A 14,732-nucleotide genomic window follows, 5' to 3' on the forward strand; every position below is an offset into this window, starting at 1 on the left:
CATTCTACTCCTGAAACATTGTGATTGGATACTTAGCAGTTGGAATAAGCCATTGAGTCCTTTCAACAAATCGTTTGATAAAAAATAAACAGTGAGTAAAAATTGCTGAATTGTTTTTAACAAAATAATTTATTCAGGCAACCCTCAAAACCTAGGGTTATATGTAACTTGCAGACATCCCAATTTTTACTCCTCCCTAATCTCTGACCCAACAATTTTTGTCCTCTCATTTGTTGTTACTTAGTAAATGATTTGGCAAAGTTACTTAGCCAATTTTTACTCTTTCCTTACCCAAAAATGGGCATATTTGGAAAGCTTCATCAAACTGTGAGAACAAAATGAGTTAATCTCTATAACAATGACATGCACACAAACATTGCTTAATGAACATTAGCTACTATTCTGAGCGTGATTATAATAATAGCACTCTGGTAGTATCAATTAGAAATGATAAAGTAAAACTCCAATTGTTTCTGTTTTCAGTTGGAATATCAAAGAGAGGTGAAGAGAAAGACATCTTATATATGTCTGTGTCTTGTGTACACACAGACACACACACACACACACACACACGAGAGAGAGAGAGAGAGAGAGAGAGAAGGAAGGGAAGGAGAAGAGAGTGGGGCCAGATGCCGGGGGTGGGGGTGGGGAATCGGAAGAACCAAAAGTCTGTTATGAGATCTCTATGCTTCATCCCAGAGTCTTGTAGCTCATAGGTTTCCCTTGGCTAAGATGGGAAGTCAGTCCATCTAACTCCAAAGTCCCTGTTCCTGTTCCTAGACCGTGCTGTTTTTCCATGGAAAGAGTTTGATTAAGAAAACTACATTTAGGTGGACTTTATATATTCATATTCTCTCTCATTACAGTCAGTAAGCAGGAATCTTTGGTATGTACATACCCAAATCAGCAATAAATTCTTAAGATACTGATAAAAGCATTTCTTCTTACCTGAAAGCACATTCTGAGGACTACTTTGTTTTTCAGTCTCACATTAAAATAGCTAAACATGGCAGCGGTGGCCTGGGTTTTAGATGGGCTCTGCAAATCAACCAGCACTGTAACCTTGTTAACCTTGTTTGTAATTAAGGTATTTGAAGCCAGTAAATCTTAAAACCCCTTCCTCTCTTCGACCCTGTAAGGTTAACAGAATTAAAACCGTACCACCTTCTACTTTTCCCGTTAACTCAAAAGTATAGGAGTGCTACAGATTCTCATTATCCAGAAGTATTGCCATTGTTTTCCATTAAATCCAGGTGAAACAAAAATGATATGAAAAAATTCATGGGAGTTAACATTATATTATCTGGTGGCTACATTTCTCTCCTTCACCCCTGACCCTGCCACCTTTTTTTAAGTAAGTGGCATGTGCACAGTAATTTTCTTTGTCATGATTCTATGCCTTCTTCATAGTGCATTTTGCCAAAGCAACATCGGACATAAATGAACATTCTCAGGTATCCTAGCAACGGAATGTGATTAATCATACCTCTCAGCGCAGGGCAGATAAAATGCCTGCGAGGGAACGCAAACTCAGAATTGGCTACTGAGAAATTGGTAGTGCAGTGAGGGAAGCTTGATAAGATTCCATGACAGACTTTATTATACAAAGATGGAAGCAGGTAGAAGAAAGAGTGTATTTCAGAGACAAGATTATATCTGAGTGTAAAAATACAGTACACATATACACGAATGTAATGCACATATATGTACATGTAAATATATGCACATACATGTACATACACACGTGCACATACAAACTAGACATAAGTATATATTTATACAAATATGTAAAAAATTTCCTTTCCATTAGAAGTGACATAAAATACTGAGTTGCCAGACAAACACCCCTCCTCATTATTGCCAAGACATCACTGGATTGCCATTTATGTGCCTGTGGTTTTAAAAGATCAGAAGCAACCATTGCGATTAAGATACTGCTTCCATACTGAGGTAGAGAAATGTGCTATAAATTGATATGTATTTAATGTTCCTCCATGGAAAAATATCAACAACCTCAAGTCTAAAAGAGCTTTTAAAAATATCAGTGCTCAATTTATATAAATAAGTGGTCATGACAGGTGGACTGTTAATGTTGAGTTAAATACATTTTCTCAGGAGAAAAGTTTCACCCTTCAAATTCCATTTTTATGAGAGTACCATCCATTTTTATTCTCACGGGAGGAATGTGCATTCAGCTTTAAAGAGAAGTAAGGTGCAAACCATACGTTAGTGTTTTGTTTTTTGAAAAAAAATAAAATAAAAAATAAACTAGAATATTTAACCATTAAAGCACAATGAGGGAAAAATGCATGTTCATTATTCTGAAAGCTTCTCTGTTATTTTATTGCCCACTTTCCTAATAGAATAGTTTTCCAGGGTGTCCCTTGTAATGTAAATACCTGGTAAAAGCTCTGTTCTTGGTTGTACTTGCACTCAGTGTTAACAGCACTGAAATTTACTTCCTGTTCCCTAGCATTTTAAGGAAGGCTGGGGCATTTCTTAACTCTCTGGGTGTGTTGACTGAGTCCCAAGCGTTTGTGTTCAAGGCTCTGTGAGGCATGTAGAGAGGGAGAGACATAGGGTACACATATCTCTCACCCTAAAGGAGGCCACAGTCCAGTTGGGGAAACAAACTTGCAACTAACTATGAGCCAAACACTGGGGTCGCTACTGTGACAGAGGTTCAGATAAAGGGAACAAGCATAGCAGAAGGGTGATTCTGCAGGGAGTGGAGAGTTGGGGGTGGCACAAAGCAGAAAGCTTCCCAGAAGAGCTGGCATCTAACTCAGCTCTGAAGGATGAACAGATTTTTGATAGACAGGACTGACATGTCAGGACATTCCAGGAAGCAGGAACAGCTTGCACAGGGAGTTGGGATGGAAGGTGGGATTTTTGGCATAACTGGTCAGTGTTATGTATGGGGCTTGAGGGAGGGTAGAGAAGGTAGGTTGTGGCCAAATCATCTAGGGTCATCATTTTCCCATTTGGGCAGGTGGATTTAAATCTCTAGTAGTGATCCAACTCAAGGACAGAAAAGTCATCTGTAAAATCAACGAAGTCACTTGGGACCGTGTAGGAAATAACCCCAGGAAGAAAGTTCATATCACATTTGTGAACTAGGGCGGGGACAGTGAAAAAAGGAAAGTGTAGCTCCAAAGGCCCTGTGGAAAGAGAATGGAGTGGTCTGAGGGTTGCATTAGGCATCGGCGTCGAGTGAAGGGGAGAAGCCAGTGACTCTGAGGCTTTGTGTTTGGGGGCCTGAGTGACTGAAGGACAACTCCAAAGATGAGCAGTTTTGCAGAGAAATACAATGATTTAAGTTAAGGGTGTGTATTGTAGTGCAGTAGAAAATACAAATAGAGATTTCCAGGAGGCCGAAAAGCTTGGTAGAGGTTGGAGCTAGAAATATGGGTCTCCTAACCATCTCTTTCTATGAGGGTGGACACCGTGAGAATGAGGGACAGGATCCCCCTCGTTCAGAGCAAGATGATGGGACGCAGTGAGAAGCATAGAGGGTCATCTCCAGTTAAGCAGTGTACTCTCTGTGTCCCTTAATCAATATCATATTGTCTTATTTATCTAGTTTTCATTTTTCTAATTTGCAGTCTAATGTATATGTAACTAAGAATAGAAATCTAAATTGATTCCTATAACACAACTAACAGCATAATAAACTAATCAATAACATTTATATTGCACTCTACAGTTTATGGAGCCCATGCATGTAACACAGGGGCAGAGGACTGTTTAAGGTCTCAGGAAAAAAAGGCTACAGCGATGCCTTCCATCCTCCCTTCTGAAACATCAAACCCCAATCTTGTGTGGATTTCTTCCATTTCCTGCTAGTTCTGCATGTGGAATTTTTTTATTTTCCACCCCACTCCAGATAAGCAGGTTCTGATCCCCACTTTATAGAGAGAAAGTCAGGGAGACTGATTGATTTGCCAGTTGGCAGGAGCTGGGTACCTTATCAGGTAGGCCTCTCCATAGGGCTCCTTGAGTGTCCCCGTAATGTATTATCTGACTTCCCTCAGAAAGAGTGATCCAAGAGTGCGGGATGGAAGTCACCAGGGTTCTTAAGACCCAACCTTGGGAGTGACATTCCATCCTTTCTACAAAATCCTATTGATTACAAAAGTTTAGTCTTAATCAGTGTGAGAGGGGTCACTTAAGGACACAGTTAGCAGGAGAAGGAAAGACAGGGGTCATTGGGAGCATCTTGGAGACTCACCACCATACCATATTATTAATCTCCAATACTTTCATTCTCAACTTTCAGGACTTACGATTCATTCTTACATTACAAGATGTTTGTCTTTAAACATTTTATAATTCAGGACTTGAATAACATTTTTTAAAATCTGTAGAAATGCTTGAGGCATCTAGTATACCAAAATTTATAATCAGATAGGAAACAATGGCTTACCTAATTAAAAAAAACTTAAATGAGGAGGTACCTCATCACACTCGGTAATGAATAAAGACTTTAAATGGACTATTCATGTCCTTTATCTGTTTAAATTATTGAAACATCGTATCAAACAAGAAATCACCCAAATGAACAGCATGTGCCTTTAATCAAGATGACAGTTAAATGCATTCTATGCATTTGGCGGCTGCATGAGACAAAGGTTGTACATTTTGCACCTTATATTTTAAGATTTTAGAAGACAGGAAGAGCTGGTAGAGAAACTTGAATAAAGTTTACATGCAGCTTGCATGTGTTGCATAGACTCTCCGTAACTAGCTCCATCTGGGAAATGTTGAAAGATGACAAGAATGTGATGACCAGAAGGGCACCCACACTTAACCATCACAAAACCAAGGCTCTCACCTCCACGGTGGTGTTTCCACATACCTGTGCCCTGGTGCAGAGTTTCTTATCTAAGCCTGTAACCACACTGAGGTGGCCCATAGCCTAGCAGAAATGTGGGGTTTGCTCCCACTCAGACTGTTGCTCTGTCTTATTCATTGGCATGCTTCCAAATTTCCTGAACAAGAAGCCATTTCCTCAACCCAATCTTCCTCACCACTCGCTACTCTTGAGGCTCACACAGTGTCTCTTGTGTTCCCCGCCCTTGCTCTGCTAAACCTGCTCTCTCTCAATATAGCAACAACCGTGTGAACCCACCAGATCAGAAGCTGTGGGTGCCCACCCTACTTCCTCACATTATCTGTGGCACGTGACTCTGTGTTCTGTGGAACTCTGCTGCTTCTGTTTTCTCATGGTCCTATGTCACAGTTTTAGAAGGAGCATTTTTGTTCTCTTGTTCACTCTTCTCTGCCCAGCCCTTTGTGCTGCCTGCCTTTATGTTCTCATTCCCCGCCTCAGCCCCAACCATCTTCTCAAAATAAACCTTCTCTACATTGTAATTTCGATTCTGATCTCTCTCCCAAGATCCACATCGCTGTAACACCTAAAACTCAGTTAAGTCTTAAAATGAACTTGTCGTCCCCATGCCCCCAACACATTTTAACATTTCCCCAGATTGTATCATCATGTCCAAAGTCACCCATGAAACCTTCATCTTGACCTTTCCTTTTCCCTTGTACTTTACATTTTGTAAGACCCTGGGTCTTATAAGTTCCACCTTTCTACCTCCCTACTCCCATTGTCATACTCCGTCCATTACCTCTTATCTAAACTCTCGGAATAGCCCTTCTCCTGAGCAAAACTACAGTTCCCAAAGCAAGCTTTAAACATGGCTCTTGCTCAGAAGGTCTTGTCCTACATACCCCATACTATTTCTTTTCCCAAGAATCAATACTTTCCCTATTTCAAATTTCCCAGATCACATGTATCTTTCAAGGTCCAAATCAAATAACATTTTCTTTACAACTTCATGAACATCCTTTGAATTACTTAAAAATCACTTCATCTTCTCATATTTTTTTAAGATTTTATTTTATTTGACAGACAGAGATCACAAGTAGGCAGAGAGGCAGACAGAGAGAGAGAGGAGGAAGCAGGCTCCCTGCTGAGCAGAGAGCCTGATGTGGGGCTTGATCCCAGGACCTTGGGATCATGACCCGAGCCAAAGTCAGAGTCTTTAACCCACTGAGCCACCCAGGCACCCCGATCTTCTCATATTCTTTAAACGTATTGTACCTTTGGGGCACATCCCATTTCATAGTGTATTATCTGTCCTTTATTTTCCCCAGTAGGTTGCAAGAGGTCTTGGTTTTATTTTATTTGGGTGTTTATCCCCACAGTTCATTCTATGGGGATTTGTACCTTGTAAGTTTATTGTTACTAACAAGATTTGTAAAACCTAATAGCATATTTAAGGTGTCCTCTTTTATTTTTGATTTGCATAAACTGGTTTGAGAGCATTTTCACCCCTTTCACCTCTGCCCAGTCAACTCTAGAATCATGTTGGACACAGCCAAAAGAGTGATTGTGTTTAGAAATTGCCATAAACTGGAGTTTCCTCTTAATTATAGCTTGTTCTCATCGACCCACACTCTGCAACTGACCTGCCACTTCTCATTTCAGGGAGAGTGGAGAAGAAAAGAGAACAAAAAGCAACTTCAGGTAAGATTTGGGCTAATTAGTTCCAATTATTTCCTGTTTTTACTTCTGCCTTTAAAAAAATCTACCTGCAGTTTAATATTCAAAAACTCATATTAAAAAAGTAATAGTTTATGGTCCTACAATTGATTGTTATTAAATTAATTAAATTTAAACATTTAGCTTTTTCACTTTCACATCAATCATGTCCTCATTCTATCATTCTGTTCTAAAGAAGTTAAGATAGAAGGTGATTTTTTTCATCATTATCTATTAAAAGGTAAGTCTTACAAGCACCAACTTTAAAAATTTCAGGTTGTTAAAAAAAATTCAGGTTATAAAAGTTGACATTTTATTTTCCCAAATATCTATGAATCTTAATTATTCTTCTTAAAACCATTTGTGGAGTTGATGTTTTCCAGGACAGTGTTGACTGCTTAACCAAAAAGAATCTTTACATTTTAAGAATTATTCTATTCCTAACTTCTAGTGTATGTCCAGAGTGAATAATGTTTTAACATAGTGCCATTGCACATAGTAGGGTCCAATACTGCTGACTAATACAAAAACAAATTTTTAAATTTCCATATTTTTATTACTTGGCTTTTAGCTGAAAGTCCTGAGGTAAGATAAAATTTCATTTACCAAGTAAATCTTTGCATAAGGGCAATCTTCCAGCTTCCAGTGCCTTAAAATTGCCAGTAATCTTAGAGAATTCTAATTTGACATATACACCTGTGCCCACCACCTTTCCCAAGTATCTACCCCATTATTCTATGATATGTGAGAGCTGTCCACAAAAAAACACATTGTTCCTGACCACTCTCTTCACTGCATTTTTTTTGTCTCATAGCAAGACAAAATTTGTTTGTTTGTAATTTTTGGATTCAGTAAAAGATAAAATCTGAATTAATCAAAAACTGTGTAAACAACCTACTACCCTGTCCCTTTTCTCTTTCCCAACCTTAGTAATCATCACAGACAACTGAGCAATGTACTACCTGTACGACTTTGCTCTTAAAGGTTTTTTGCATTCTTTTAAAGCCTGATCATTAATACAAAAAAGAAAAAATGTGAAGGCAAGAAAATATCTGTCCTCCTCACAGATGTGATCACCTCCATAATTGCTCCTTGGGGAAAGATTATTTATATTGTTTCTAACATGCTGATGTTATGATCCTATAGGTACTGGGTTAAAGAAACTTTATAGTTTGAGAGAAAGCTAAATTAGCCACAGTGGTAAACCAGATGGCTCTTTAAGTTCCCTTTGTATTCATGGATTCTAATATTCTGTGTGACCAAAGGTGACACAAAGGTCTAAAGACAAAGGCAGGACAAGAACTCTAGTTCCTTGACTCGTTCTGTCCCAGCTCTCATCATTATAACCTTTCTTTTCAAATCAAAGTGCTAGTCACTTTGATACTGTATTGAATTTCTAGCTTAAAATAATATTTTTCAACAATCGGAAAATCTTTTTAAGGCAACAAGATCTTTGCAGGGCACCCTAGTCACCAGGGTTATGAGGAAACTCCTTTTATTAAAATGGAGCTAATCTCCCTCAACTGATTCACAGTTTGTCAGTGTGTCTGATTTTTATGAGAATGTGAAAGAAACTTTCCACGAGAAAGTGAAGTCAGAGACAGCTAATGGACAGGGCTCACATTAGTGGGGAAATTTTGAGACTCATAATTTCAAAGAATACAAACTCAGTCCCCACAAAATCTGTATTTGTGAAGATAGTCTGAGTTTTCTAAAGGTTGGGATCTAACCTTTGCCAATGTAGCCATAAATATCATTACCTTCAATTTGTGATGCTCATCTGAATAGATATATCTTTAGATGTCAAGAATGTCATGGGCATCCCTGCTTCTGAGGTCCGGCCAGGACTTCTTTTTATTGCTTGTTGTTCATTCTGTTCAGATTCTATGTCCTGCATGCCAAATTAGACCATGCTCCCACACCCTCTGGTTGATAGCAGCAGATCCATCTCCAAGCTGGGGAGATCAGTATTCGTTTGTGGACCCATTCAGTCTAAGCCATCTTGTGGCATGAATCATGATGGGAACCAAAGAATATAGAAAGAAAATATAGTAGACAAAAATATTACCCATTGAAACAGGAACTTCCAGGACCCTCACTTTTTGCTTGGTTAAGATTGGTTAATTCTTTGTTTATGGGATCTTGGACTAGGATGAAAGCTACAGGTAAGTTTTTATTCAGAATAAAAAATAACTTCCTAACAAGGGAACCTCTCCAGGACTGGAAAAAATGAGATTATGTTAGTAAAAGTGTATGCAGGTTGAGCCATCACCTGTAAGGAAGGGTGATAAGAAATTCACAAAGAGTCTGATCATTCCTAAAGTGCTTTCCAATTTTGTGTCTGTGATTCTATTTACCATTATTACTTTTTGAAATGGCTCTGCTATGTGTTTCTGGATCAACACTCACACACACACACACACACACACACACCTAAATGGCTCACATTTCATTATAGAACTGAGTGAATCATGTTCCAGAGCTTCAACTAAGTTATTTGGGTGAGTTGCTCAAGAAAGCATACAGCTAATGGGGCTAAGACTATAGAATAATATTATCCTATGGTCAATTTAGCTTCCTTTGGGGAGAAAGTTCTTTGACCCTGATTGAAATCCTGGCTGTAGTTTCAAATATGATGCTCTTCTTGATAAGCGAGGAATAGTCCCAAGAAAATATGCATAACCTGATAATATTATCCATTTTGGAAAAATAAGTCAAAGCATATGTCTCTCAGTACTGAGCCCAGAAACCTGTCTCGAATTCATATAAGATGGCCAGCAAGATCAAAGCTGAATTTGGCTATTTGGTAAAGAACTTTAAAAATACATGCTGACATGATGATAAAGAGGCAAAATATCAAGAGGCAAGTTCCCCATATCATCAATTATCTATTTGCCCTTGATCTTCTCAAGGACCCAAGCTTCTTACCAGAAAAATAGGAAAAAATGACCAGGTGTATTCCACAGATTTTATATAAAACTCCATTTAATTTGAAGAATTTTAACTTGTCAGAAAAAAGACCCCTTTTTGGATCCTTTGGTATTAAAAAAAAAAATACAGCAAAAAATATAAAGAAGAATTCTCACAGAGAAAGGTAGCTTCATAAATCTTTGTTTAGAAAAGATATACTAATTAGAAGTCTTACTAAGGTAGACTATGGAGACACCATATGTTATATATATTGTTCCAAATTTTTTAGAGAAGGAAAACACTTTCAACTCTAGTCAAGTATTAATTAAAGAACAGTCCCTGTGGACCAGAGAATTGGAGTTATAGATAGAGATGATAATGAGTATTTTAAAATGAAGTTGCATACTTTCCATTTATGACATTAGATCATCCCTAAAGTTGGAGAGGTTTTGTTCATTTGCATTATTTGCAAAAAGTTACTGGTAAAGAAGAGCAATGTTATTTTTCTCTCAACTCAAAAGATGAGATTTATTAACAAAAATTCAGCAAATGGTAGAATGTCTGCTTTGCAGCTCAGTCTCTTGCTTACTTTTGACTGTGCTTTTCCCTTCTTTGAAATGTCCTAAAGCATCAATAGCACCTCAGTTTTAAAACGTTTAACACATATTTAACATACAGTCAGTCAGGATAAAAAAATACTTAAAAAGATACTTAATAAATTCTTCCATCCGTATAGTAACAGCATGTTCATTTTCTTGTATGTTATTCATTTATTAAATGCAGAATTTCAAATGGATTCTTATATAGCATTTTTCTACATACTATTACTATTTTTGCAATGGTTTTTGCCTTGATTCCTATACACTTCAGAAAAAAAAAATACCCTCAAAAATAAGCACGAGATGACATAATTTGTTATTGTTTTAATTATTGATGACCAACATTAAACTTACAAAGTTAACAGGCAAATCATGTTGGGACAAATACATTTAAGTAAATTATCATTATTAAAAAGCCCACCATTTAAGAATAATGAGAATCATTATTCCAGTTAGAATCAAATCTGAAAATGTGTATCATCCTAACTTACTTATAGCTTACAAAATCTCTAGTTACTCAATAATCCTGTATTATGTATTTGAATGTTGCTAACAGAGTAGATCTTTAAAGTTTTCATAAGAAAAAATGGAAAGAATTATAACAGTGTGTGGAGACAGATGTTAACTAGACTTATGGTAATAATTTTTCAATGTATATAAATATCAAATCATTATGACATCATCTGAAATGAATATGATGTTTTATGCTAATTACATCTCAATTACAAAAAAAAAAACCTCTTCACTTGAATCCATCTCATTTGGTGTCACAACATGGGCAGAGAAAAAATCCGACTAAGCAATTGTAAGTTGATACATTCTGTTTGCTAAACATTTTTGTGATCCAGGCTTTGTGCTTGATATTGTAGATGTTATGGTGAATAAAATATAGCATTTATGTCCTCAGTTCATTCACTTTCAGCTGGGGAAGAAAATGAATAGATGATTATAATACAGTGTGAAGAGTACTTTTTATAGAACTACTGACTGTCATGAGGGTGTCAAAGAAGACATCGTTGGGGCGGGGGGGTGTTGCCTTGAGTTGATCCTTAAAGAAATTGGAGCTTACCAGGTAGAAACTAATAACCCAGTCAAAAAAATGGGCAGAAGACATAAACAGACACTTCTCCAAAAAAGACATACAAATGACTAACAGACACATGAAAAAATGGTGAAAATCACTAGCCATCAGGAAAATATAAATCAAAACCACAATGAGATGCCACCTTACATCAGTTAGAATGGCAAAATTTAACAAAACAGGAAACAGCAAATGTTGGCTAGAATGTGGAGAAAGGGGAACCCTCTTACACTGTTGGTGGGAATGCAAGCTGGTGCAGCCACTCTGGAAAACAGTATGGAGGTTCCTCAAGATGTTAAGAATAAAGCAACCCTATGACCCAGCAATTGCACTACTAGGTATTTACCCCAGAGATACAAATGTAGTGAAATGAAGGGGCACATGCGCCCCCAATGTTCATAGCAGCAATGTCCACAATTGCCAAACTGTGGAGGGAGCCAAGATGCCCTTCAACAGATGAATGGATAAAGAAGATGTGGTACAAACAGACAATGGAATATTACTCAGCCATCAGAAACGATGAATACCCACCATTTGCATACATGGATGGAACTGGAGGGGATTATGTTAAGTTAAATAAGTCAAGTCAAGACAATTATCATATGGTTTCACTCATATGTGAAACATAAGCAATAGCGTGGAGGACCATAGGGGAAGGGAGGGAAATCTGAAGGGGGAGAAATCAAAGAGGGAGATGAACCATGAGAGACTGTGGATCCTGAGAAATAATCTGGGGGTTTCAGAGGGAAGGAGGATGAGGGAGGGGGTAACAGAGTGATGGGCATTGAGGAGGGCACCTGCTGTGATGAGCACCAGCTGTTATACTTAACTAGTGAATCATTAAACACTGTATCAAAAACTAATTATGTACTATACAGAGACTAACTGAACATTTAAAAAAAAGAAAAAGAAAAAAAAGACCAAGAAAGGGAAGCATATCCCAGTCACTTGGGAACTTTATGCAGGTATAAGAAACATGTCAAAGTGCCACAATATTATTTAATAATAGAAGGACAAATGTAGCTCCTTGCATGTTTACTACTGGAAATGAAAGCTTCCTGTGAAATATTGTATTTATTTGGGGAAGATGGAAGGGCGGGTAGAAGAGTGGGTACCTCTCTGTTCTTTCCCTGATCCCTTTCCCTCATCTCTGAACTGCAGGGGACTGAGCCCTCTTGGACTTTTGTGACCACATCACAGGGAAATGCTTATGTGATGGTTGATTTTGCTGTGTTAGGTACTTCCTTTCCCATTTGCTAACATTTTGTAATACACATTCTGACCTTTTTTCCCTTCTCTTTACCCTAGAAAAATATAATCAATAAATAAAAACTTACTGGTACTAAAAAAAAAAAGAAAAGAAAAAGGGAAAGGGTTGGCTGTCCAGAGAGACAAAGACAAGAAAAAGCTTGGCCTGTTGAGGATACTAATAAGATGAGAGCACAGTTATAAGCAGACAAAAGGCAGGGCACTTGGCCACAAAGGCTGGCATGAGCCAGAATCAACAGGCACCATTTTGCCATTCCATGGAGTTGGGACCTTATGCAGTAGATACCAGAAAATAATGAAGTACAAGGAATCACACCATCTATTTGCATTTTCTAGAAATCCTTCTAGAGGAAATATGGATTGGAAGGAGAATTCAGTGGGGGCAGGGAAATCAAATGGTATGCCACTTTAATTACTTAAGAATGAAAAGTTGTAGGTCCAAGGGGTCTTTACTAAGACAGTGGCATTAGAGAGGGAGCTAGAGAAAACAGAATGAAGATATATTTACCAAATAGAATTGGCCTGTTAGATTGGATACAGAAGGTAAAGGAGGATGACTCTTCGATTTCCAGCCTAAGAAATGAGATGAATGGTACCTCTTGCTTCAGAAGAAGGAAGGATTGGTCAAGCATAACAAATGCCACAGAGGAACCAAATAATATAAGCACTGAAAAATGTCTATTGGAATTGGAGGAAAATATGTTGGTCACCACTAAGAAATGATTTTTCAGGAGATCTGAAATGGAATGTAGAGAGCAATGGGCTCCCTCATGGGCTGAATGAGGGAGTTATAAACAAATGAGCACAAATGCAGACTTGTTCTCTCAGAAAGTTTGTTAAGTGGGGGGAAGGCGAGGAAACAGAGACATAATCATGAAATCATCAAGTTAGGAAACTGATGTTTGTGGAAAACCTTTCTGGCTCTGGGCGTGGTCCCTTCTATTGGACCCTCAAAACGAGCTTATAAGGGTTGTGTATGGTCAACATTTTAAAAATTAGAAAACTGAGACGTAGGGAAGTCAATTCACTTGCCTTCAGCACCCCCATCCTAACCGGTGGAGCCAGAAATGGAACCGAGGAAGTGGCTTGCTGGAGCCAGCTGGTACTATCTGGGAGATCATTTGGAAACAAAGGGGGTGTGGTTTTCTTCCAAGTTCAGCATCAGGTGAGGTCATGTATGTGGCTTAAATTGGCATTAAACATTATAGTTGGTTGATTTGTATGACAGTGTGCAGCTGGGTGTGGTCTGTGCCACAGCAAAGCCAGAGCAGCTCCCACCGCCCACACGTGAGATCTGGCCAAGGTCACTTGGTTAGCGAACAGAGAGCAAGAGTTGAAACTTGAATCCAGATCTGCAACCCACACCCAGCCCAGCAGAAGTGCTAGGGCTTTGCTGAAAAGATAAGTGAATATTCCTTCTTCATCTTCTATCCGCAGATGGCCCAGGTTGGGATAAATGAAGTCTCATATTTATCAGTCCTCCAGTTCTAAGGTAGCAATCTTCTGCTTTGGCCTCCCAGGCAATCCATCTCTGGGTGTGTTTGCTTTTTTAAATAGCTTTCCTGAAGAACTGGCTCTCTGAACTATGTTAATGAATTCCATTTTTAAAAAAATAACCAATTTTCTCTGGGTTTATGGTTTCACAACAATATTTATTATTAAGCGAAATAAAGTATCTTAGATGCATTTTTCCACCCACAAAATGGAAGACTTACATACAGCCTGTTCATTAAAAGACGTCCTGAAGAGGTTATTTTTAAACAAACTTCATTTTCCAGCCAGTCGAATTTATGATAGAGAGGGAATAACCACACAGCTGTGCCACATTATTTCGAAAATACCTTAAATTCTATTGTATAACACTGCATTTAAAACAGTGCCTTGATGCAAACTAAACAAATCTGAAATGGTTAGAAGCTAATGGAGGAGAAATCGCCATGTCTAACCACACAAAGTATCCCTGAAATTCTCTCCACCTGTTTAATTTGGATTGCTGTTAAAGCATCTGGGGCTGGGTGTATTTGCACACAGTAGAGACTGGAAACATGGTTTCTTTAGGTGGTGGGGGAGACCTGTTATCTCTAAAGGCATCATAAATATTTCACCTTAATGTGCTGTGCCTCCTTGCATAACTGAAAAGGCGAAACTTACCTGAGTTGATTCTTGCACAACATCTATGTGTTCTTTTCACTTGGGTGAGAAAGTGAAGAAGATTTTGCTAATTTTGTTAGCCAAAAATTACTTCAGGCTTTCATCTTAAATATTTTGGTAAAAAAAAAAAAAAAGCCACAAGGGATTCCCAATTAAAAACACATATACAAAT

General features: G+C 38.1%; 1 protein-coding gene across 1 annotated transcript in view; it reads left to right on the forward strand.

The window, feature by feature from the left end:
- Positions 1-14,732, forward strand: part of CHST9 (carbohydrate sulfotransferase 9) — a 186,150-nt gene that overhangs the window by 54,118 nt on the left and 117,300 nt on the right. Inside the window, exon 2 of the mRNA XM_032859712.1 lies at positions 6,497-6,535. Coding sequence (XP_032715603.1) covers positions 6,497-6,535 — 39 coding nt within the window. The remainder of the gene's footprint in view (positions 1-6,496; positions 6,536-14,732) is intronic.

Source organism: Lontra canadensis, unplaced genomic scaffold (assembly GCF_010015895.1).
Source record: "Lontra canadensis isolate GAN:19392208 unplaced genomic scaffold, GSC_riverotter_1.0 scaffold17, whole genome shotgun sequence".
Lineage (NCBI taxonomy): Eukaryota > Metazoa > Chordata > Mammalia > Carnivora > Mustelidae > Lontra > Lontra canadensis.